General features: G+C 43.6%; 2 protein-coding genes across 2 annotated transcripts in view; one reads left to right on the top strand and one right to left on the bottom strand.

Annotated features, from left to right (window-relative positions):
* LOC146204010 (pyruvate dehydrogenase phosphatase regulatory subunit, mitochondrial) overlaps window positions 1–13,979 on the bottom strand; it is a 104,215-nt gene extending 90,236 nt beyond the window's left edge. Inside the window, exons 1-2 of the mRNA XM_084589059.1 lie at window positions 13,804–13,979; window positions 7,791–8,035 (exon numbers count right to left, since the gene is read on the bottom strand). Of these exons, the coding sequence (XP_084445185.1) occupies window positions 7,791–8,035; window positions 13,804–13,812 (254 nt within the window). The 5' untranslated portion in view covers window positions 13,813–13,979. The remainder of the gene's footprint in view (window positions 1–7,790; window positions 8,036–13,803) is intronic.
* Window positions 13,980–14,238: 259 nt separating this feature from the next.
* Window positions 14,239–15,651, top strand: LOC146204009 (elongation factor 1-gamma-like). Its single transcript, XM_084589055.1, has one exon. The coding sequence runs from the start codon at window positions 14,282–14,284 to the stop codon at window positions 15,563–15,565; it is 1,284 nt and encodes a 427-aa protein (XP_084445181.1). The 5' UTR covers window positions 14,239–14,281; the 3' UTR covers window positions 15,566–15,651.
* Window positions 15,652–19,441: the final 3,790 nt, after the last annotated feature.

Genomic DNA, 19,441 nt, shown 5'->3' with positions numbered 1-19,441 from the left:
CCAGCTACAGCACTGATGCGAAACCGTTTAGGCGACGACTAGGGCCCAGCACACGGCCAGAGCGCCGTCGTCAACCGCTCTCGCGGGTCGCGTCGTTACAGTAAGCTCACGGTATCTGATGTGGCAAGTGTTACGAATTTGCCGTATGCTCTTTTGATGAGGCCAAGCTCTGGCATTTTTCGACGGGCTTTAATAAGCCGAGCGAACGATGAGGCGAAAACGTACGGGAGTCAACGGGGCTGTAGTATGCCTCGGCGTAGGGCGACAGTCGAAGGTTCTATAAAGCGCCGTCGGACAGTACACTAGATACTGCCTATTTTACGTATTGCTCGTGACACTTGCTTTAGTGCGCAAAGTGTAAGTTGTTGAAACTCGTTTCGCAGTCAAGCGCAGACGTGCGCACCTTCCGTGCCCTTTCGTAAACAAACACCGCCAACACTGCCGCTAACTTCGTAATTGGTAGTCCTAATCAACAGGTTGTTTACAAGGGAAGCACGACATGAATGTCAATTGAAAGGGGGCTTTCGTTTACAGCACAGTCATCTAAGCAACATATATATTGAAGGCGCACCAACATTTGCATATAAATCTCAGTTACCATAATTTGGAAATGGCATTAGCTTTGGTCGTGTAGCAGCGCGTAGAAAAAATGACATTAACCTGAACAAATGTCATTCGGTGCGATTGCTTGCTTTCTGCGTCGAACGCCGCGATTCACGGCCGCCGTCGTTCTCGTGAAACATAACTGAATACTTATAGGAACGTGTTCCAGGAAAGGTTTTATGTGTGTTCGAAAAACCAACAGCGCAGCAATTCTTTCCGTACATTGCTAAATGTTGACAGCGGCGTTATATCCGTTAAACCGCGACCGAAGACGAAAACACGATGCGCACGCATAGACGTTGACATGAGCAGCGCCCGACCGAGCCCGCCTACGCTTTGCGGCTTTGGCGACAGGCGGCGTTGTCGGCGTTTTGCGCATCGCCTATACAGCAGTTGCTACAAAATTATACAATAGCATTTTGTTGAAAAAATATTTACCATCACAAACACGCAAAGCAAACGTGAGGAAACTAATGAAGGAGGTTGATCTAAGGGCAGGCGAGGAGGATAACAACCTCATGGGCAATTTCCCCTCTTTGACCCAGCAAGGTTACATGAAACCATGAGTGTTCTCCCCTTTTAGGATAAAAAAACCGACAATGATAAATGCACCGTGCTCCCCATCCTACCATATGGCAACAATGGCTTCAAGGCTCAGTTGGTTCATGCTGACAGACACTGCACGACCACAACCAGCGCAATCTTGAAGTGTGCCCATTCCACCCAGTGCACTTGGAGAACATCCTTGTTGACCAGCAGCTGAATGTGGGAGCTTTCAATTATGACCTACTACAATGGTGACACCAGTTACCTCAGGAACAGCTGCTGCTGCAAGACACATTTTTAACAGGCAATTTCAAGACATTAATGTGACAGTTACAGTTGCTATTTCTCGCCCCCTCCTGCACAAAGCCAGAAGAAGCAATGTGGTAAACTTCCTTCGTGCAATGACTCATTTCCCTGTTATTCTCTTCCTAAATAAAACTCATACATAATTCTCAGTGGAGCACAGCTGTATTAACGATATTACTCAAGGAATAATAGTACTTAATGAGGAGACATGCTTTACTTCTTCCTACAATATATTACAGACAAACACTGATGAAATGCATTACAATATATAAAATTACATAGCAGCCGCCATTCAGGTTAAAAGAAGAAAACCTTCAATAGCACAATCAGCACAATTAAAAAAGTTATAAGCTTATGGCACTGCTTTAAAACCAACCTAAACAAACCAAAACAGTTTGGAACATTACCAGTCTCCAAGTGTTTTCTTTTCTTTTCTTCATTTTTTTCTGGCACGATGCTGCCCGTTCAGTAATTTTGACAGAACAGTGATTAAAGTTTTTTCATTACATAAGAAGCAAAGAATTACATCAAAATTCTAAGCAACTATGAGAAAAGAATGATCAGAACAAACTATTAATAAAAAGCTTTTAAACATCAACAGCCCTTAACAAACTGATCGATAAACTCTAGAGTGTAAAGGCAAGAAAAAAATCATGCAAGAAACTAATAAATGCTGCATGCAATGCATCTCCAGCCTGTAAAAAAAGAAATGGTTTTGAGGAATTGAAAGGGCTCAGTAACTGTAACAGTGTCTAGTACAGGAACACTGTTATCTACATCCTCGTAAAAGTGCATGTGCGTGGCCCTCAAGCTAGTATAAGAACACTGTTATCTACATCCTCGTAAAAGTGCATGTGTGTGGCCCTCAAGCCAATTTGACCTTTGACCTCTGCAAGTGCCAACAGAAGCAAATCTTTTTTTTCTGCCAGCAGGTTTCAAACCCAAGCAAAGGCAAACAGATAAGCTTCGCTGGCCACTGTGTTAAGCCACTGCACTATCTCGATAGCAGATTTCCTCACATGCTAAAGTGGCAGTCTTTCACACTGTGCTTTGGACGTTATCACTTTCATCCTCTCCGTCTCCCCTGGCAAAGTTGCACTAAAGAACTGGAATGGATGGTATTAATTTTGAATGTGTGGCCATATTTTAACACCAGGCTGCCAAGTGGCCCATGAAGATGATGACAGTGTCTCACGTGCGAGTCGGATCTACGAAAGCCTGGTTTTCCTGCCCAACTGATAGGTGTCTCGGACAAACCCATGTCACAGCAAAGCCTATGAGTTTCTGAACAGGTTATGCCTCCTTTCTCGGGTACGCATACAGTCTAACCAGGCCTAGTTTGAATTGTCTGACACAGAGTAAGAACACACAAGCTTGTGCAAAGTTTCCCAGTGAGACCGACGAAGAATGCCAGTGACATGACACAAGGAAGCTAAGCTAAGTTAAACCATCTGCCTATCGTTCTTATTAGCATCGTCTATCGCATCAGGGTAAAAGGGGTTGTGGTGGAAACAAAAAAGGAAGAATGAAGAAAGGTTTGCTGATTTAATGAGGTTGACAAGGGAATGATTATGTGGTCCCTGCTTTCAAGCAGTGTATGAGGACGAGTTATTCAATGGGAGAGCCACTGCGCTGCCAGGTGCCACATTCTCGTCTGCTTCAGTGCCAAGAAAACCCACAACACGCAGTGAACATCTGCCTCCGTCTTTTGGGAATAGCAGACAGGGAACCTGGGAAAGGGATATAGATGTTGAAATTGAGATAACTTCCGAGTGACAGCACTCCCATTTGAAAGAATTACTACACACAAAGGGACAAGAATATGTATGTAATGCCGGATGTTCTCCTTTCTTGTTAAAAGAAGGGTACTATAATCAGGCAAGGCAGTAGGTGACTATGGCATTGGTTCTAGGAATAGCAGGGGGGAGTTACTAGTTGAGTTTGCAGAGCGCAATAACTTACGAATCATGAATACCTTCTTCAGCAAACGGAAGAACCGAAAATGGACATGGAAAAGTCCTAACGGAGAGACTAAAAATGAAATCGACTTCATAATGTGTTCAACCCCCGCCATTGTGCAGGATGTAGAGGTAATCGGGAAAGTTCGATGTAGTGACCACAGGATGGTGAGGTCCCGAATTAGCCTAAATCTGAAGAAGGAACGCAATAGATTAGTAAGAAAGAAACCCATCAACGAATTAGCGGTGAGGGGGAGGGCAGAAGAGTTCAGGATCTCGCTACAGAATAGGTATTCAGCTCTAACTGAGGATGGCGACATTACCCTAGAGGCAAGGAACAATAATTTCAGAGAAATCATTACTGAGTGCGCGGTAGAAGTAGGCGGTAGGATAGTTAGAGAGGATACCGGTAAGCTGTCTAAGGAGACGAAAGATTTGATTAAGAAACGGCAGAGTATGAAAGCTTCCAATCCAACAGACCAGATCGAATTGGCCGAGATATCAAAGCTAATCAATAAGCGCAAGGTGGCCGATATAAGGAAGTATAACATGGAGAAAATTGAGCATGCTGTAAAGAATGGGGGAAGCCTTAAAGCGGTAAAGAAGAAATTGGGCATAGGCAAAAACCAGATGTATGCGATAAGGGACAAGGCGGGCAACGTCATCACTAATATGGACAAGATAGTCAAAGTAGCCGAGGAGTTCTATACAGATCTCTACAGTAGCCAAAGTAGTCAGGACCGTAATGAGATTGGCGTCAGGGAAAAACAGTCAGACGTTCCACCAGTGACGAAGGACGAGGTCAAGAAAGCACTAGGAACTATGAAAAGGGGGAAATCAGCTGGAGAGGATCAGATAACTACAGATTTGCTGAAGGACGGGGGGGATATCGTGCTAGAAAAACTGGCCACCCTGTATACGCAGTGCCTGGTGTCATCGACGGTACCGGAAGCATGGAAGAATGCAAACATTATCCTCATTCACAAGAAAGGGGACTCTAAGGACCTTAAAAATTACAGACCAATCAGCTTACTGTCTGTTACGTATAAGGTATTTACTAAGGTAATCGCTAATAGAATCAGGACAACCTTAGACTGCAATCAAGCAAAGGATCAAGCAGGGTTTCGGAAACGGTACTCTACTATCGATCATATCCATACCATCAATCAGGTGATAGAAAAATGCGCGGAATATAACCAGCCCTTATACATAGCATTCATTGATTACGAAAAAGCATTTGACTCAGTTGAAACCTCGGCGGTGATGCAGGCATTGCGAAATCAGGGGGTAAACGAGCCGTACGTGAAAGTGCTGGAAGATATATATAGTGGCTGCACAGCAACCATAGTTCTGCATAAAGAAAGTAACAAAATTCCCATAAAGAAAGGTGTTAGGCAAGGAGACACAATCTCCCCAGTACTATTTACAGCTTGTTTAGAGGAAGTATTCAGAGACTTGGAATGGGAGCAGTTAGGGATAAGGCTAGATGGAGAATACCTCAGTAATCTGCGATTTGCTGATGACATTGCCTTGCTAAGCAACTCGGGAGATGAACTGCAAATAATGATTGATGACCTAGACAGGAAAAGTAGAAAGATAGGCTTGAAAATCAATATGCAGAAGACTAAGGTAATGTTCAATAGCCTCGGGAAGGAACAGGAGTTTACATTAGGTAGCGAAATACTGGAAGTAGTAGGCGAATATATCTACTTAGGACAGGTAGTAACCGCAGATCCGGACCATGAAAAGGAAATAACAAGAAGAATAAGATTGGGATGGAGCGCATTTGGCAAGCACTCGCAGATTATGACTAGCAGCTTACCGGTATCGCTCAAGAGGAAAGTATACAACAGTTGCATCTTGCCTGTACTCACCTATGGGGCTGAAACGTGGAGGCTAACCAAGAGAGTTCTACTTAAGTTGAGGACAACCCAGAGGGCTATGGAACGAAAAATGGTAGGGGTAACATTAAGAGATAGAAAGCGTGCAGAGTGGGTCAGAGAAATAACTCAAGTTAACGACATTCTAGTGGAAATTAAGAAGAAGAAATGGACATGGGCAGGACATGTAGTGCGAAGAGAGGATAACCGATGGTCGCTGAGGGTAACAAACTGGATTCCAAGGGAAGGAAAGCGTAGCAGGGGGCGGCAGAAAGTTAGGTGGGCGGATGAGGTTAAGAAGTTCGCAGGGGTCAAGTGGATGCAGCTAGCACAGAACCGGGTTAAGTGGAGAGATATGGGAGAGGCCTTCGCCCTGCAGTGGGTATAATCAGGCTGATGATGATGATGATGACTATAATCAGGAGCCAATGAATTGACGAGGGTAGGGCCACCAGGCAGATTGCAGAATCTGCAAAGCCTTGAGCCCTTCTGGGCTGCAACAAATGCCTAGAAGGAGGTCCCGTGGATTGAAATCTGGACGTCTTATTGAATGCATGCTAGCAGGGACAGTAAACTGCTCTTGTTATTCCTCGACCCTAGACGTCTGCGCTTACACAGATAATAACTGAACCACAACGCAGGTGGGCATCTCGTTCCATGATTCACTTGCAAAGGGATGGTGCCACATGACATGCTAGTCGACAAATATCAGCACATTTGTTGCTGCTCAACTGGACAAATTCCAGGAAGGAGGAACTGACAATGGCATCAACAGTATAGTGAGCGATGAAACATAAGGCAGGAGAGCTCGCACTGAGTGCAAAGGACTGGCCTCAAGTCTGTGAGCCCAATGCCGTTGCTGCACCAGCTCATCTAGTGTGCTTAGCTACGTATTCTCTCGGGGTACTGCGATTAGGATGATATGCAAAAGGCAAGTGACAGCCCGCATTGATTCTCGATTGATGCCTTTGAGACAATCCCAGTAAGTCCTGGTTACGTGCTAGAACTGCACTTAATGAGTGAGACACAGTAGCAAAACTTCCCTCCCCAAATGTTGTGCCACATGGAAGGTAGGCGCCACGAGTTTTGGAAGCAACATGTCTAATTAGACTCAAGGCCTGCATCGCCTGCGCCTGAGAAAGCCACGTAGTCCCCGTTCGCACTTCACTGTGGAAACTTCAGCAGCACCATGAGGGAAAAGATGAAGGAAAGAGTAGAAGAAGAAAAAGACAAAGAGGTGCTGTTAAGTGTATGGTTACGCTGCCCGAACTGCGGGCAGAGCGAGCGGGCAAAATGACTGCCATTGGGTGTACATACTTTCGTTTGTGTGCGTGAATGCAAACGGAGCGGACCTGGCAGACGCCTCCTCCTTCTGAGTGGTTCCAACTGGTGAGGAGGTCTATGGGCTGGTGCCACACAGACAGCCAGCGGAAGAATAACAATATAGACCGAAGAAAAGCACTGCTCCCAAAACGACACCCTATCTTCCCGCAACCACCCCCAGCCAGGCCAGCAAGTGGGTTTCTAGGAATGTGACGGGCGCTTCCAAGTGCTGACACAGAGAAGCTGCACCACCATTTGTGTATAGCTGCAAATAAATTCTGCATTCTGTAATTATAGTAGTCCAGGTTAGTCCGGAGAGAAGTGAAATTTGAACAGAGGAAAGAACATGCAGATTAACTGGTGCCATAGCGAATGTCTCTGGAGTAACTTCGGACACCTGGGGATAATGTGCAATAAAACAGCATTCGACAGCACATGGGCCCCGCCCCATTTTTCGCTTCACCTCCATCCAACCTCGGCTGCAATTTAATGCAGGAAAAATACAAAAGGCAACTGTGTGTTGCGGTTTCGCATCTGAATGTTTAAGGTCCCAATTAATTTCACAATGACAAAATTGATATGAATTTATCAGCACATGCTTTGAAATCCCATTTGCCAAATCTTCAAATAAGAAAAACTATATTGCAACATTGCTTTTTGTACTCAAGAACAATGTCTGAATTTAACTAAATTAATGTAAAGCTTATATACTGCATGAAACTGATAACAGCTCTGGACCAAGGAAAAACAGCCATAATACACAATGATGCATTGAGCAAATGTTTATACTGTCAATGTTCACATCCAGGTGAAACTCGCATAATACCATCAGTTTGTGCAACTAAAGTGACAATTCATATCCATAAACACTGGTAAAATAAGTGCTGTAAATGAAATAACCTTGTTCGAATAACTCCCCTCTTGTTAAGGATAGAAGTTTCATATTGAGAGAGGTAAAGAACAAATAACACATGTGGTTGAGACAAGCAATAAAAATGCACTATTACAGTATTTAGACAAAAGTTTTGTAGATGAGTTTTTGTTTTCATGTATAAAACTGTTACAAAACTTAATTTCAAGTTGATTACTATTACTTAAACTTTTTGTAGATAAGTTTGTTTTCAAGTACAAAACTATCACAAAACAATTTCCAGTAGATGGAAAAAGTACTTACACCCCTTTTTCAAGGACAACAACGTCAGTGAGGCCATGGTCTCGAGCCAAATGGTATGCTACCGAGCAACCTACAACACCACCACCGCAGATGACCACACGGGCTTCACTGGGCAGGTCCAAGGGGCCAGGGGTCATTTTCTTAACATCTTGCCCAGCATTTGCAAGCTGCGAGGTACTGAGAATACCATACTGGCTGTAGCGGCAGAGATCTACGAGCCTAAAGGGCAGCCTTGGTGACCTAACCTGCATAGCAAAAAGAACAATGTTCCAAGAAAAGCATTAATGAAAGGCAGAACTGCTATGAAAGCAGTATCTTAACAGCTTTTGCAGCAGCATTCTTTCACATTAGCCACAGCACACAAAAATGTTTTAACCATGACAGCATTAAAAAGGCCCCGTTCTCCAGAGAATTTGGCATCGCTATTGTGAGCAAAAAATCATGGGCATGTCTCTGAAAGGTGGTGGTTGGCAGGTGACATGGCCATGCACTCGGTGGTCGTCAGGTTGTGTGACATCACTTGACCACAAGACATGGCCAATTTGGAAGGCACTACAACTTGGCTTTGCCCTTGAGATCGAAGGAGAGGTCAGAAACCAGCTTTCCGGGACTCTTCGATTCCTAGTTACACACGCTGCCTTTAGACCACAAAGGCATGTTTATACAACTTGATTAAAGCAGGTCTCTGTATCTGTGCTCTGTGGTCTTTCACATAAACTAGTAGATTACAAATGTATGCTAATGAGCATGTGCAACCTAAAACTGAAGTGCTAGTGCACCTAATTCAAATTTGGCATTAGCACGCTAAATCAGCTGTCCTTTTTTCTGGGTCATGCGGCAGGTGCACTTTGTATAATGAATGGCTCACGCTGTAGAAAACATTAACAACATAGCATCCATACTCCTTTCTCGTGCTGTAACTCCTTTAAGTGACAGCAAAAACTGAACGATTGATTACTTATATTTTTTGCTACTAAAAGGGATCAGTCTTTGGCCTACTATTGGAAAAAGAAAGAAGTCACGAAGGAAGGAGAAAGCATGCGGTGAGCAGCAGCCACTGAAGACAACTTGTGAGCCCAGATTCCCTAGCAAAGGGCAAAAAGAAAATTTGAGTTAGAAATGATGATTTTCTAATGTGAGGACTGCCATAACTTTTACAAGCGAGCATGCCTAGCCAGAAACCCGTTGCGCTCTGATCTTATGCACGTGCACGCGCCGCGTAGCTTGGACCCCGTAAGCACAAACGACAGCTTCCAGCTCCACATGTCGAGCCACGGTATGATATATATTCCTCTGCTGTCGAAGAAAAGTATCCCGCTAGCACCTTTTTGTTTGTGTAATTGGGACTCGTATTTTCCGAGCGAGGTCGGCTGGCTCGCACTGCTTGCATGGCAGTCGGTAGAGTGGCTCCAGGCTCGCAGGACGCTAATGCTCGAATTAAGAGTTATATTTTCACCTGTACTTTCATCTGTCCGGACATCCATACGCCTCACACTAGACTATCTAGTGGCCATATCAATGCTGTATATCTCGGCACCTTACAAGGATACGAAAGAAAGGCAAGGCACATTTTGTAGGCTTCCACAAGCTGTAATTGACTTGGGCAAGAACTGTGTTGTCTGTGCCATGCGTAGGTTGTAGAGCGCTCAAAATTGACGCAGCTTTTGTATCAATGTTAGCCACTTCATTATTTCAAGAGCAGGCAGACCCTTTCCCTAATAAAACTACAGTTGAAGCAGTTCATACCACACATCAAACATGAAGGTGGATTGACAGTGCTAAAATTATGAACAGTGCTAGCAGTTTTACACACCACCTCAAGAAGGTGTTATCAGATAAACCCTCACCACACTATCAGAGTAAAAATGTGTAAAAAAAATTAGTAATGCATAACCACGCAGCTAAGAAAAGTGCCAGACAGCATAACAAAGAAACATAAATTGCATATAAAGTTATTACTAGGACCTGATTTAGCTCATTTTTAATTTTTAAAAGGCTCATGTGAAGAACACAGTTTATTTTAGTGAATAAACACAGATCTATGCTGAAATACGGAACAAGCAGGAAACATATTGCTACCAAAGAAGGGAGAACAAGAGGGCTTGCAATGACTTACATATGAAGACCAGTTTGATTGGTGTGGTTTATGGGTTTGATGTCTCAAAGTGACTCATGCAGTGAGGGACAACGTAATGAAGGGCTCAAGAAATTTAAAATGCCTGGGTTTTTTAACAAACACTGAGGCTGCAGAGTAATTTGGCACCTTACTCATTTTGAGAAAGAAATTATTTTCATTTTAAGAAGTCAGAAAGATGTCCCAAGAGTCTGTTTATGTGCACTACCTCTGGCACAACTTGTTGCTAAGATACAGAATCTCGCATCTTTCCAAGTCATCCTAGAGCCTCTGTTTGAGTTAAAGATTTAGCGATATAGATCTGCCATTGCCTCTTCAATGCACTGTTCTTCCAAGGACAGAAGTTCCAGATCTGTTTGTTCGGCACAGGTAATGAGTACACTGTCACAAAGTCTTCAAACAAAGTACAGCTGCTGACATTTAGCTGGTGAAAGACCTCTGCCTACATCCCGGAGCAGATCACCTCGTCGCACTGTTCCCATTGCCCACTTTCACTGTACAAAGGGGAACCAACGATACAGTAGTGGTGCAGGAGGAGTCTTTCTCTGGAATCCAATCTACTCCAATGTAGAAAGGGGAAAGGCCGGATTCGGGCCACCTGAAATTTCACTATACCAAAATTTGTTGGAGTGAAACACTTTTGCATAGAATGCATAGAAAAATTGCTGGGGAATTTTTGAAAGTTTGTTATTCTGAAATATTTTTTTAATTGACACTCATTCAACTGAGAGTTTACTGTATTGAGCTATGGCAGCTACTGTACAACGTTTTACTCTTGAGTATATTTATGTTGTGTGTAGCCTAGCACTGACAATGTTGATTAGCACCACCCTCGACCACAGAAACAAATCTTGAATGTACCGTAATACAGGTGTTGAATGTCCCGTAGTGCCACCTGGAACGTGGTCGAAAAGCGAGTGTAGCAGCCGCGCAAGAACACTCTTATGCTACTAATGGCATCAAGACTGTCAGAGATGAGGCGCTTGTTACATGGTAGGGAAAATGAAGGGCTCGTTATGACATGTATATCATGTCATGGTATACAAAAGTAATAACGAGCCCCTCATTGTTCCTAGTCTTGCTCCTCACCGTAAACTCGAAGCAACACAGGGTTATGAGGGATACATAGTGGAGGGCTCTGGATTAGTTCAGACCACTTGGGGCTCTTAATGAGCGCTGACATTGCACAACATATGGATTCCTTCTGCATTTCATCTTCATCAATTCCTTCTGCGTTTTGCCTCTGACAAAATGGGATCGCCGCAGCCAGAACTTGACATGGGCCCTCCGGCTCAGTAGTCGAGTGCGCTGGTAACTAATCCAATGCAGCAGGCCTCTTTGTATGCTACATAGCCTAGCAAGAGCGAAAGGCAAAGAGACAACCATATGCCACTGAGTTCTGAGCCCCTATCATGTGTCGCATATGGTGCTCCGCCAACCAATCTAAAATGGTGGTTGTCCAACCATCAAATTTTGAGTGTATTTATTTTGTGTGTAGCCTAACCATGAGAATGCTCCTCAGTGCCAACCTCAATCATATTGGCAGATGCAGAATGCCCTGTAATACCACAGGTGCCACACTAAACTTGATCGCACAGCTGCTGCCCTCACTGTGCAATCATGCCCCGCATAATAGTAGTGATACTATTACAGGATGTCTACATAGGCTGATATGGTCAAGGATGTCGCTGGTGAACACGCTAAAGGTTGAGCTACCTGAGTGAGACAGCCATTGCCACAGTCCAGTTTGTTGAGCACCTTATGCAACATGCAAAGGTCATGGGACTATACCCCACCGATGGCGTGTGGTTTTCTTTTACTTTCTTAACATCAAAAATTATCACTCAATTAGCAACCTATTGATAAATCCAACACATAAAAAAAAACATTACTCCATGCTGGTTCCAAGCACCCTTGGCTTCCTTCACATGCACTTCAAAATAAGGCCCTCTGACCTAAACAAAAGGCTACTGTGACTATGATGAGCTACCTCAGACTGTCATACGAAGCACAATTTTAAGTGAGTAGGTAAATTCTCACAATCACAAGAAGAATAAGCAAAAATAAAACAACAAAAACACCAGTAAAATGTTCAACTAAACTCTCGTCTTGTAATTCGGGCATTCCGATCCTTGAATATTAGTAAGTAGAGCACTTGTTCTGTTGTCGTCTGAGCATCTTCTTGTGTTAGTATTTTTACTTGTTCTACATTAGTTTCCAACTAGCTAAACAAAAACATCCATATAAGTTGTAGAGGAATAGTGCATAATTGTAGAATAAAGCTCACATGGATGGTCGAATGACATATAGCAGTAGCCAGTAGTTTCCAAAGCTCATTTTCACAATAATATAGACCACAGTATGGCACTCTGACACCAAGATCACCTCGCACTTACTTTTAAATGCTACGAACTACCTTTGTGTCACACATGACAAGCGGGCATTATCACCTCTGTGAGCGCCTAAACATGTCAGCATCATCCTCTTGTAAGTACAAGAAACCATCTGAGCATCATTGCATCACCAAGGGGTGAAGTAGCAGTCAGGGAAAAAGCAGCAGCTGGATTGCCGAGAGCTGTGTGCAACATGCATGACACGTGTCAAGCACTCTGCCACTGTAGAGTGTTAAGCCTGAATTGTTTCGCTATCGGCAATAAAAATTATGACCTGCACTGACAGTATGTTGATCATTCAGTGACTATACTATGGGAACACATAGGTATGCTTGTAGCCTCTTCTTGACCAAACACTGAATGAACAAAGCCCTGTATCAATGTTGCTTCTCAGTTACACAAGAAATATAAGTGCAGCCAATAGATTTAGCATTCTTTACATGTTAGTGGCATCACACAATGTGGTCACATAGAAAGAGCACAGTGGACAGAAGAGTGACCGATAGACGCTATCAAACTTGGTCAAGTGGGGCAACCCTCCATGAGCCCATTTACAGTTACGCGAGTGCAGTCCAAAGTGAAGAAATTCTGCAATCTTCACTTAAAAGAGGCAGAAAATGGCAGCATGTCACTCCGAAAAACTGCACATGTAGGCCAACACAGTTTGCAGCATTTTCTACAGACTCTGTGCAGACAGTGCCAAACTTGTTTTGCATAAAAACAGTAGCAGTACTGAGCTATTTTAGCTGGCCCAACTAGTGCCGAGATGAAGTCGAGACCCAACTATCAGTGGAACCACCGCAAGAGATATTAAATATGGAGGTACCGTCTAATGCGAATGGAAGGCAACGCTGTCAAAAAAAAAAAAAAATTTCGTTGAATCCAAAATATGATGGTCGGGATTGATAGGTGCATTGTATAGTTAGCATATATCTTTTCATGGATGCATGTAATGAGGGCAATGAAATTAATCTTTTCGCTAATATTGCCTTCCGTTCACTTTTGACAGCACCTTTACCTGTACACAAAGGAAGGCCAATTATCTTCAGCACCTCTGTGCAACTGATAATGTAAGATCTTGCCAATAACTTTCTCATTTTGTTTACACTAGTTTTCCTTGCCTGACAGCTTAGTTTCTGGAAAATTTCCAACGATTACTGCGCCTTGGACATAGACCTATCCCAGAACCACATGCTCAATTGTTTTACATACACACTTCATGCATATTTTGTGCACGTGCTACATGCTTTAGGGATGAATTCTGACTTCTTTTATACAGAAAATACTTTGAAGACATTCTGTGGTAAAACAGAAATGACAAGGTAAATGATGCAACAAAGTGGTCTGAATCATACTGTATGGCAAATAAACAGTCGCTGCATACCAAAACATGTTATATGTAGTACGACACAAAACTTCCGAGCCCAAAACTGAAACTACAAAAAAGTAAACGACATCATCACTAGGAGCAATCGTGACCACTTACTGGTGCCATGTTTGTCAGCCAGAGGTAGGGCACTTTTGCAAATACTGCAGTTCAATTACGATGTTCACGTGTTTTCTTTTTTCTTGCATAAACACTGCTACAGGTCTTTCAGCGCAACATTACGACCATAACAGCGCGACGCTGCCGCTAGCACAAACACACCGTTGCGCGCCGCTGTGCTTGCAAGTTGCAAACTGATTTTATGTCGATGCTGCTGCTGAATGCGAACAAAAAGGGCGTTGGCTGTAAACCCATAGAGAAGCATACTTATGGCAAATCCAATTTAGTAGCTTACACACAAAAATAATAATAAAGTAGAAATTTAAAAAATTATTTTTATGCTAAGTTTTTTGCTGCTTTGTGCAGTCGATCTTGATTATTTTTACCCAAGTAGTGCACATGCCAATCGCTAGGGGGTAAAAGAAACTTTTCTTTGAGCGCATTGTCCTGTGTATCCTCCTTTTCGGCGTTGGTCAAGATGGCAACCGGAACCCTGTACACGTGGAAGGACAATTTCCGTGCCCACAAAATTCTTATTGCTGCCAAATACAGCCAATTCAAGCTCAAAGTATGTTGCGAGGCCCCTGACTTCGTTTTCGGCGACACCAACTACTCCCAGTCTTTCCTGGAAAAATTCCCGCTTGGCAAGGTACCGGCTTTTGAGACTTCCAACGGTCAAGCGATCACCGAGAGCAATGCCATTGCCTTTTACGTCTCGAACGATCAGCTTCGTGGCAAGAACCTTCTGGAACAAGCGCAAGTTATCCAGTTTCTCACTTTCGCTGACTGCGAGATCCTGCCACCAGCTTGCACGTGGGTGTTTCCTTGCCTCGGGGCCATCCAGTACAACAAGCAAGCCACGGAGCGCGCGAAGGAAGACGTGAAGAAAATCCTGTCATACCTTAATACTCACCTGCTGTTAAAGACCTATCTGGTTGGTGAGCGCATTACTCTCGCTGATATTGCAGTGTTTACTGCCCTATTGCCCCTTTACAAGCTCGTCTTGGAACCTGCCTTTCGAGGCCCATACTCAAATGTCAACCGGTGGTTTGAAACCCTTGCCCACCAGCCCGAGTTCCAGGCGGTACTTGGGAAAGTTGAATTGTGTCAAAAAATGGCCCAGTTCGACGCCGCTCTCTACGCTGAGGTCCAAGGTAAGGCTGGGAAGGGCGCTGGCGCATCGAAGAAGGCTGAAAAGGTAGCCAAGCCGAAAGAGGAGCCCAAGCCTAAGGCGGCACCAGAACCCGACGACGACTTGGAACCAGCGTTAGCTGAGCCCCCCAAGAAAGATCCCTTTGATGCTTTCCCCAAGGGAACGTTCAACATGGACGACTTCAAGCGCTGCTACTCCAATGAGAGTGAGACAGTATCAGTCCCGTACTTCTGGGAGAAATTTGATAAGGACCACTACAGCATCTGGTACTGCGAGTACAAGTACCCAGACGAGTTGACCCAGGTATTCATGAGCTGCAACCTCATCTCTGGAATGTTCCAGCGCTTGGATAAGATGCGTAAGCACGCTTTTGCTAGTGTCATACTATTTGGCGAGGATAACAACAGTACCATCTCTGGCATCTGGGTTTGGAGGGGACATGAGCTGGCTTTCAAGCTCTCAGAAGATTGGCAGGTTGACTACGAGTCATATGACTGGAAGAAGCTAGATCCTGGCACACCTGAAACAAAGAAGCTGGTCGATGAATACCTCAAGTGGGATGGTGACTTCAATGGCAAGAAGTTTAATCAGGGCAAAATCTTTAAATGAGCCCATATGTTAATGTTAAATTTAGTGCCTGATTTCCAATTCAGGCATTTTGGCATAACATGGCGGAATAAACCCTTGCGTATTCATCCCCCTGCTGTGTCATCCTTTTATTCCTCTGCTTGGGGCAACTTTTTGAATTGTACCATGCTCTGCAACAGCTTGATGTGGGTACACACACATGCTGCAGCAGTGTGTGGCTACAATTGTTGCATTGATTTGGATCATGTTTGGCTGGCTGAAAGGTCTGTTGTGGTGTGCTAGCTTTATTTGGTTATGTAGGCTTTAGTCCTAGGCGGTTACTTGCAAGAAAAGTCATTACGGTCGAGTAGCTTCTCTCCTATTTAAAGTATAGTTCTAGACAGATAAATGAGGCACTGGAGTGTTTTCCAAATACTGGCATGTTGCATAGATGGAATGCTGTTATCTACATTAATAGTGTTGCTGATGCAGTAGTATAGTTTTGAAGCAAGCTGATGTATCCATGTGGTTATTAATCTGGATGCTCACAAGGTAGGCACACTGCCTTGTCTGATTTACTTTATACTGTATAACTTTATTTGTACACTTAGTTCATGTTTTTATACTGTTAACTGCCAAGCATCTTGGCTGGCAATGTTTGCAGCAAAAATGCCTGCCAGGACTATTCAATGACTAGCACACTGTAAGAATACTTCAAGCCTGCCTTGCATTTACCATCATGCTTGTAAAATGAAAAACTGGCCCTCTTATGCAAGCAAACTATTGTGAATAAATTGTCTAGAATGCCTTTACGTGATTGGGCGGATGCAGCAGCAGAAAATCTGCTGGCACGTCTGAAATGAAGGCAGAATGCTCGAGCTTGTCCAAAAGAAAAACATTTCTGTGGGTGTCTGCTACTAGTCTTGTAGACTGCTGATATTAAGAACAGTACAGTGTACTTGTTGGGGCTAACAGATCCTGCCGAAAGGACAGAGAATAGGCACAGATGTAAGTTTTCGAGAGGGAAATAGAGCTTAGCGATATTAATTTGTAATCTGCGTGATCCAAAAAAGTATCCTCGATTAACGTCCTTTTGTAATTTTTTATAGGAATCGTTGAATTTTAGACCAAATATTCTGCGTGAACCCTGCATCGGACAATTCTATCCTATTATAGTTCTGAGTAAATACTTCTCTGGTTCTTTCTGGCTATATTGACATTTGTCCAGGAGCAAAATACTGTTAATTGCAAAGAAAATTGGATTTGAAAGCCGTTCTTTTTCTCCTCGGTGTCCCTGTAAAGTGCAATTTCTACCCAAACATCTGCCTTCTCTAAAAGTTAGTTTTTCAGTGCACAAGGCTGAAGCCACTGTATAAGCTGTACTCATTACAGAAATCCGTTTTTGATTGACTGGTGATTTAACTCTCTCTTAGTTGTTCTTATTGATAACACAACCTAATTTGTAGAGAAGTTAGAAAAGTAGGTTTAGAAGCAAGAGGGGGAAATGAGGATTAAACTTCTTTCTGAACGCACTTCATTGAAATCGTCTTCGTATACCAATTATATGCATTTCTGTGAAGCAATGTCAAACATATAATGCACACCTGTTCTTGAGTGCTACTGTAGGGTGGCATAATGGTATAGTTGCACAAAGCAGGCTAGCCTCTACAGTGCAGTGTTCTGCTCCATATTCTTGCACATTTCAAATGTTCACTGTGTGCTGTGCTGAATGAATGTTTTTGCAATCTACAAAATATGCGCATGTTGCACAAACACAGAGGTGCTGTATGGGGATAGTGCATGTGACAGAATTACAAAAATATGAGAGAAAAAAGTCAACTGTAAACAGTCTTTGCCCCACAGGGGCACCTTGTGTAAACTAGGTGCTGGTGCTTGGCGCCACCACGGACCCCTAGCCCCCATACCGAAGCTGTTATCCATACCGTGGTGGTCGATGCTGTGGTCAAGTCTCAGGCTCCGGGACCTTCCTTCCTCCGTCTATGAGGGTGCACCAGAGGTGACAATATTAGGAACCCTTAGCCCATACATGCCATATGGACAAATAAACTTGTAAAATCATGATCGGCCCCTGAAAAGGGGTCGCACCGATGTGAAGAAACTTGTGTCACAGAAGCCAGAAGCGTTTCCCAAGTTCTTTTTGATCCACTCAATGACCGACGAACCTGTAGCGAACTTGCCAGTTTTCGTCATTGCCAAAACCCTAAAGAACTGTGTAGGGAAAAACTACAAGGCTAAAAAGCAGAGAATCGGAGGTCTCCTCATAGAAGTAGACACCAAAGAACAAAGTAAAAAAGTGCTCTCTTTACAAAATTTTGGTGAAATGAACGTCCAAGTAACTCCGCACTGCACCCTGAACCAAACAAAGGGGGTCATCTCTGAATACAAGCTGTTGCAAAGTACTGATGGGGAAATGAAAGAAGAACTAGCTGAACAAGGAGTAATAGCAGCCCTTCGAATAACCATCTGAAGAAATAATGCAGAAATTAAGACCAAACACATAGTCCTAACCTTCAATAGTATGATCCTGCCCGAGTCCATCCATGCAGCCTACCTAAATTGTGAAGTCCACCCCTACATTCTGAACCCCAGGCAGTGTTTCAAATGCTAGCACTTTGGACACAGCTCCTTGGTTCGCCTGGGCAATCTGACTTGTGTCACTTGCAGAGAAAACAAGCACACTGATGACAAATGTGAGCGCACACCGAAATGTATAAACTGCAAACTGCAATGGTACACATGGCGCATACTCCAGGTTTACTAGATGTATAATATCAGCAGCATTACTAACCATGCCCCAAACATCAGAACATGCAAAGAAAAAACAAGGTATGGTGGATGGAGCAATGTAAAACAGCGAAGAAACAAACAAAACAAAGCTTGGGGCATCATCCATAGATATCCGACAACAGAGAACTTAGGTAATTTTAAAAAGGCTGGAGACAGAGCGCGGTATGTCCGGAGGAGCACCGAGAAAACCACATGGCAAAAATATGTCTCTTCTATTAACAGCTCAATACCCTCAAAAAAGACGTGGGAACAGGTCCGGAAATTCAGTGGAAATTATAAACCCATTCACAATCCCAATGCTGACACCACCCGGCACACAGACGTCATTGGACGAACAGGCCAATATTTTTGGGGAGCATTTTGCAGAAATATCAAGTTCATCTAACTACAAGCACACATTCCAAAAGCACAAAACAATCGCAGAAAAATGCAAGCTTCCTTCTGTAGCAGGTTTACATGAAGAATACAACCGGCTTTTCACAATACACGAACTAAACAGAGTGTTAACCTAAGGAAAGAAAACAGCACCAGGCCCTGATAGCATGCACTATGCAATGCTCGCCCATCTCTCGCAGGCTGCCGTAGAGGCATAGCTAAAATTCTTTAACAAAATTTGGACAACTGGCAAAGTACCGGAAGTGTGGAAAAAGGCCATAATAGTACCCTCTCTTAAACCAGGTAAACCCCCCACAAATCCTAACAGTTACAGACCCCTTACCAGCTATATTGCTAAATCCTTCAGAAGCATTGTAAACATCCGACTTAATTTTGTTCTCAAAACCCGACAACTTCTGGATGCACGTCAGTGTGGCTTTAAAAAATCATGTTCATCATCTTGTCCGTCTTCAAAATACAATTCGGGAGGCGTTCAGCCACAGGCAACACCGCATCAGGGTCTTCTTCGACCTGGAGAAGGCCTATGACACCACGTAGAGGTTTGGTATCCTGTTCGACCTAGCAGATCTAGGCATCCGTGGCAGGATGCTGAACTGCCTGAATAATTTCCTGACTAATCGTACATTCCAAGTCCGCTTAGGTGCGGTTCTGTCCATAACATTTACACAAGAGATTGGTGTACCACAGGGGTGCATCTTAAGCACGACGCTCTTC

Source organism: Amblyomma maculatum, chromosome 1 (genome assembly GCF_055883805.1).
Source record: "Amblyomma maculatum isolate TAMU_Amacu chromosome 1, ASM5588380v1, whole genome shotgun sequence".
Taxonomy (NCBI): Eukaryota; Metazoa; Arthropoda; class Arachnida; order Ixodida; family Ixodidae; genus Amblyomma; species Amblyomma maculatum.
The sequence above is the reverse complement of the archived record's forward strand: the minus strand, read 5'-3'. Positions and strand labels throughout refer to the sequence as shown.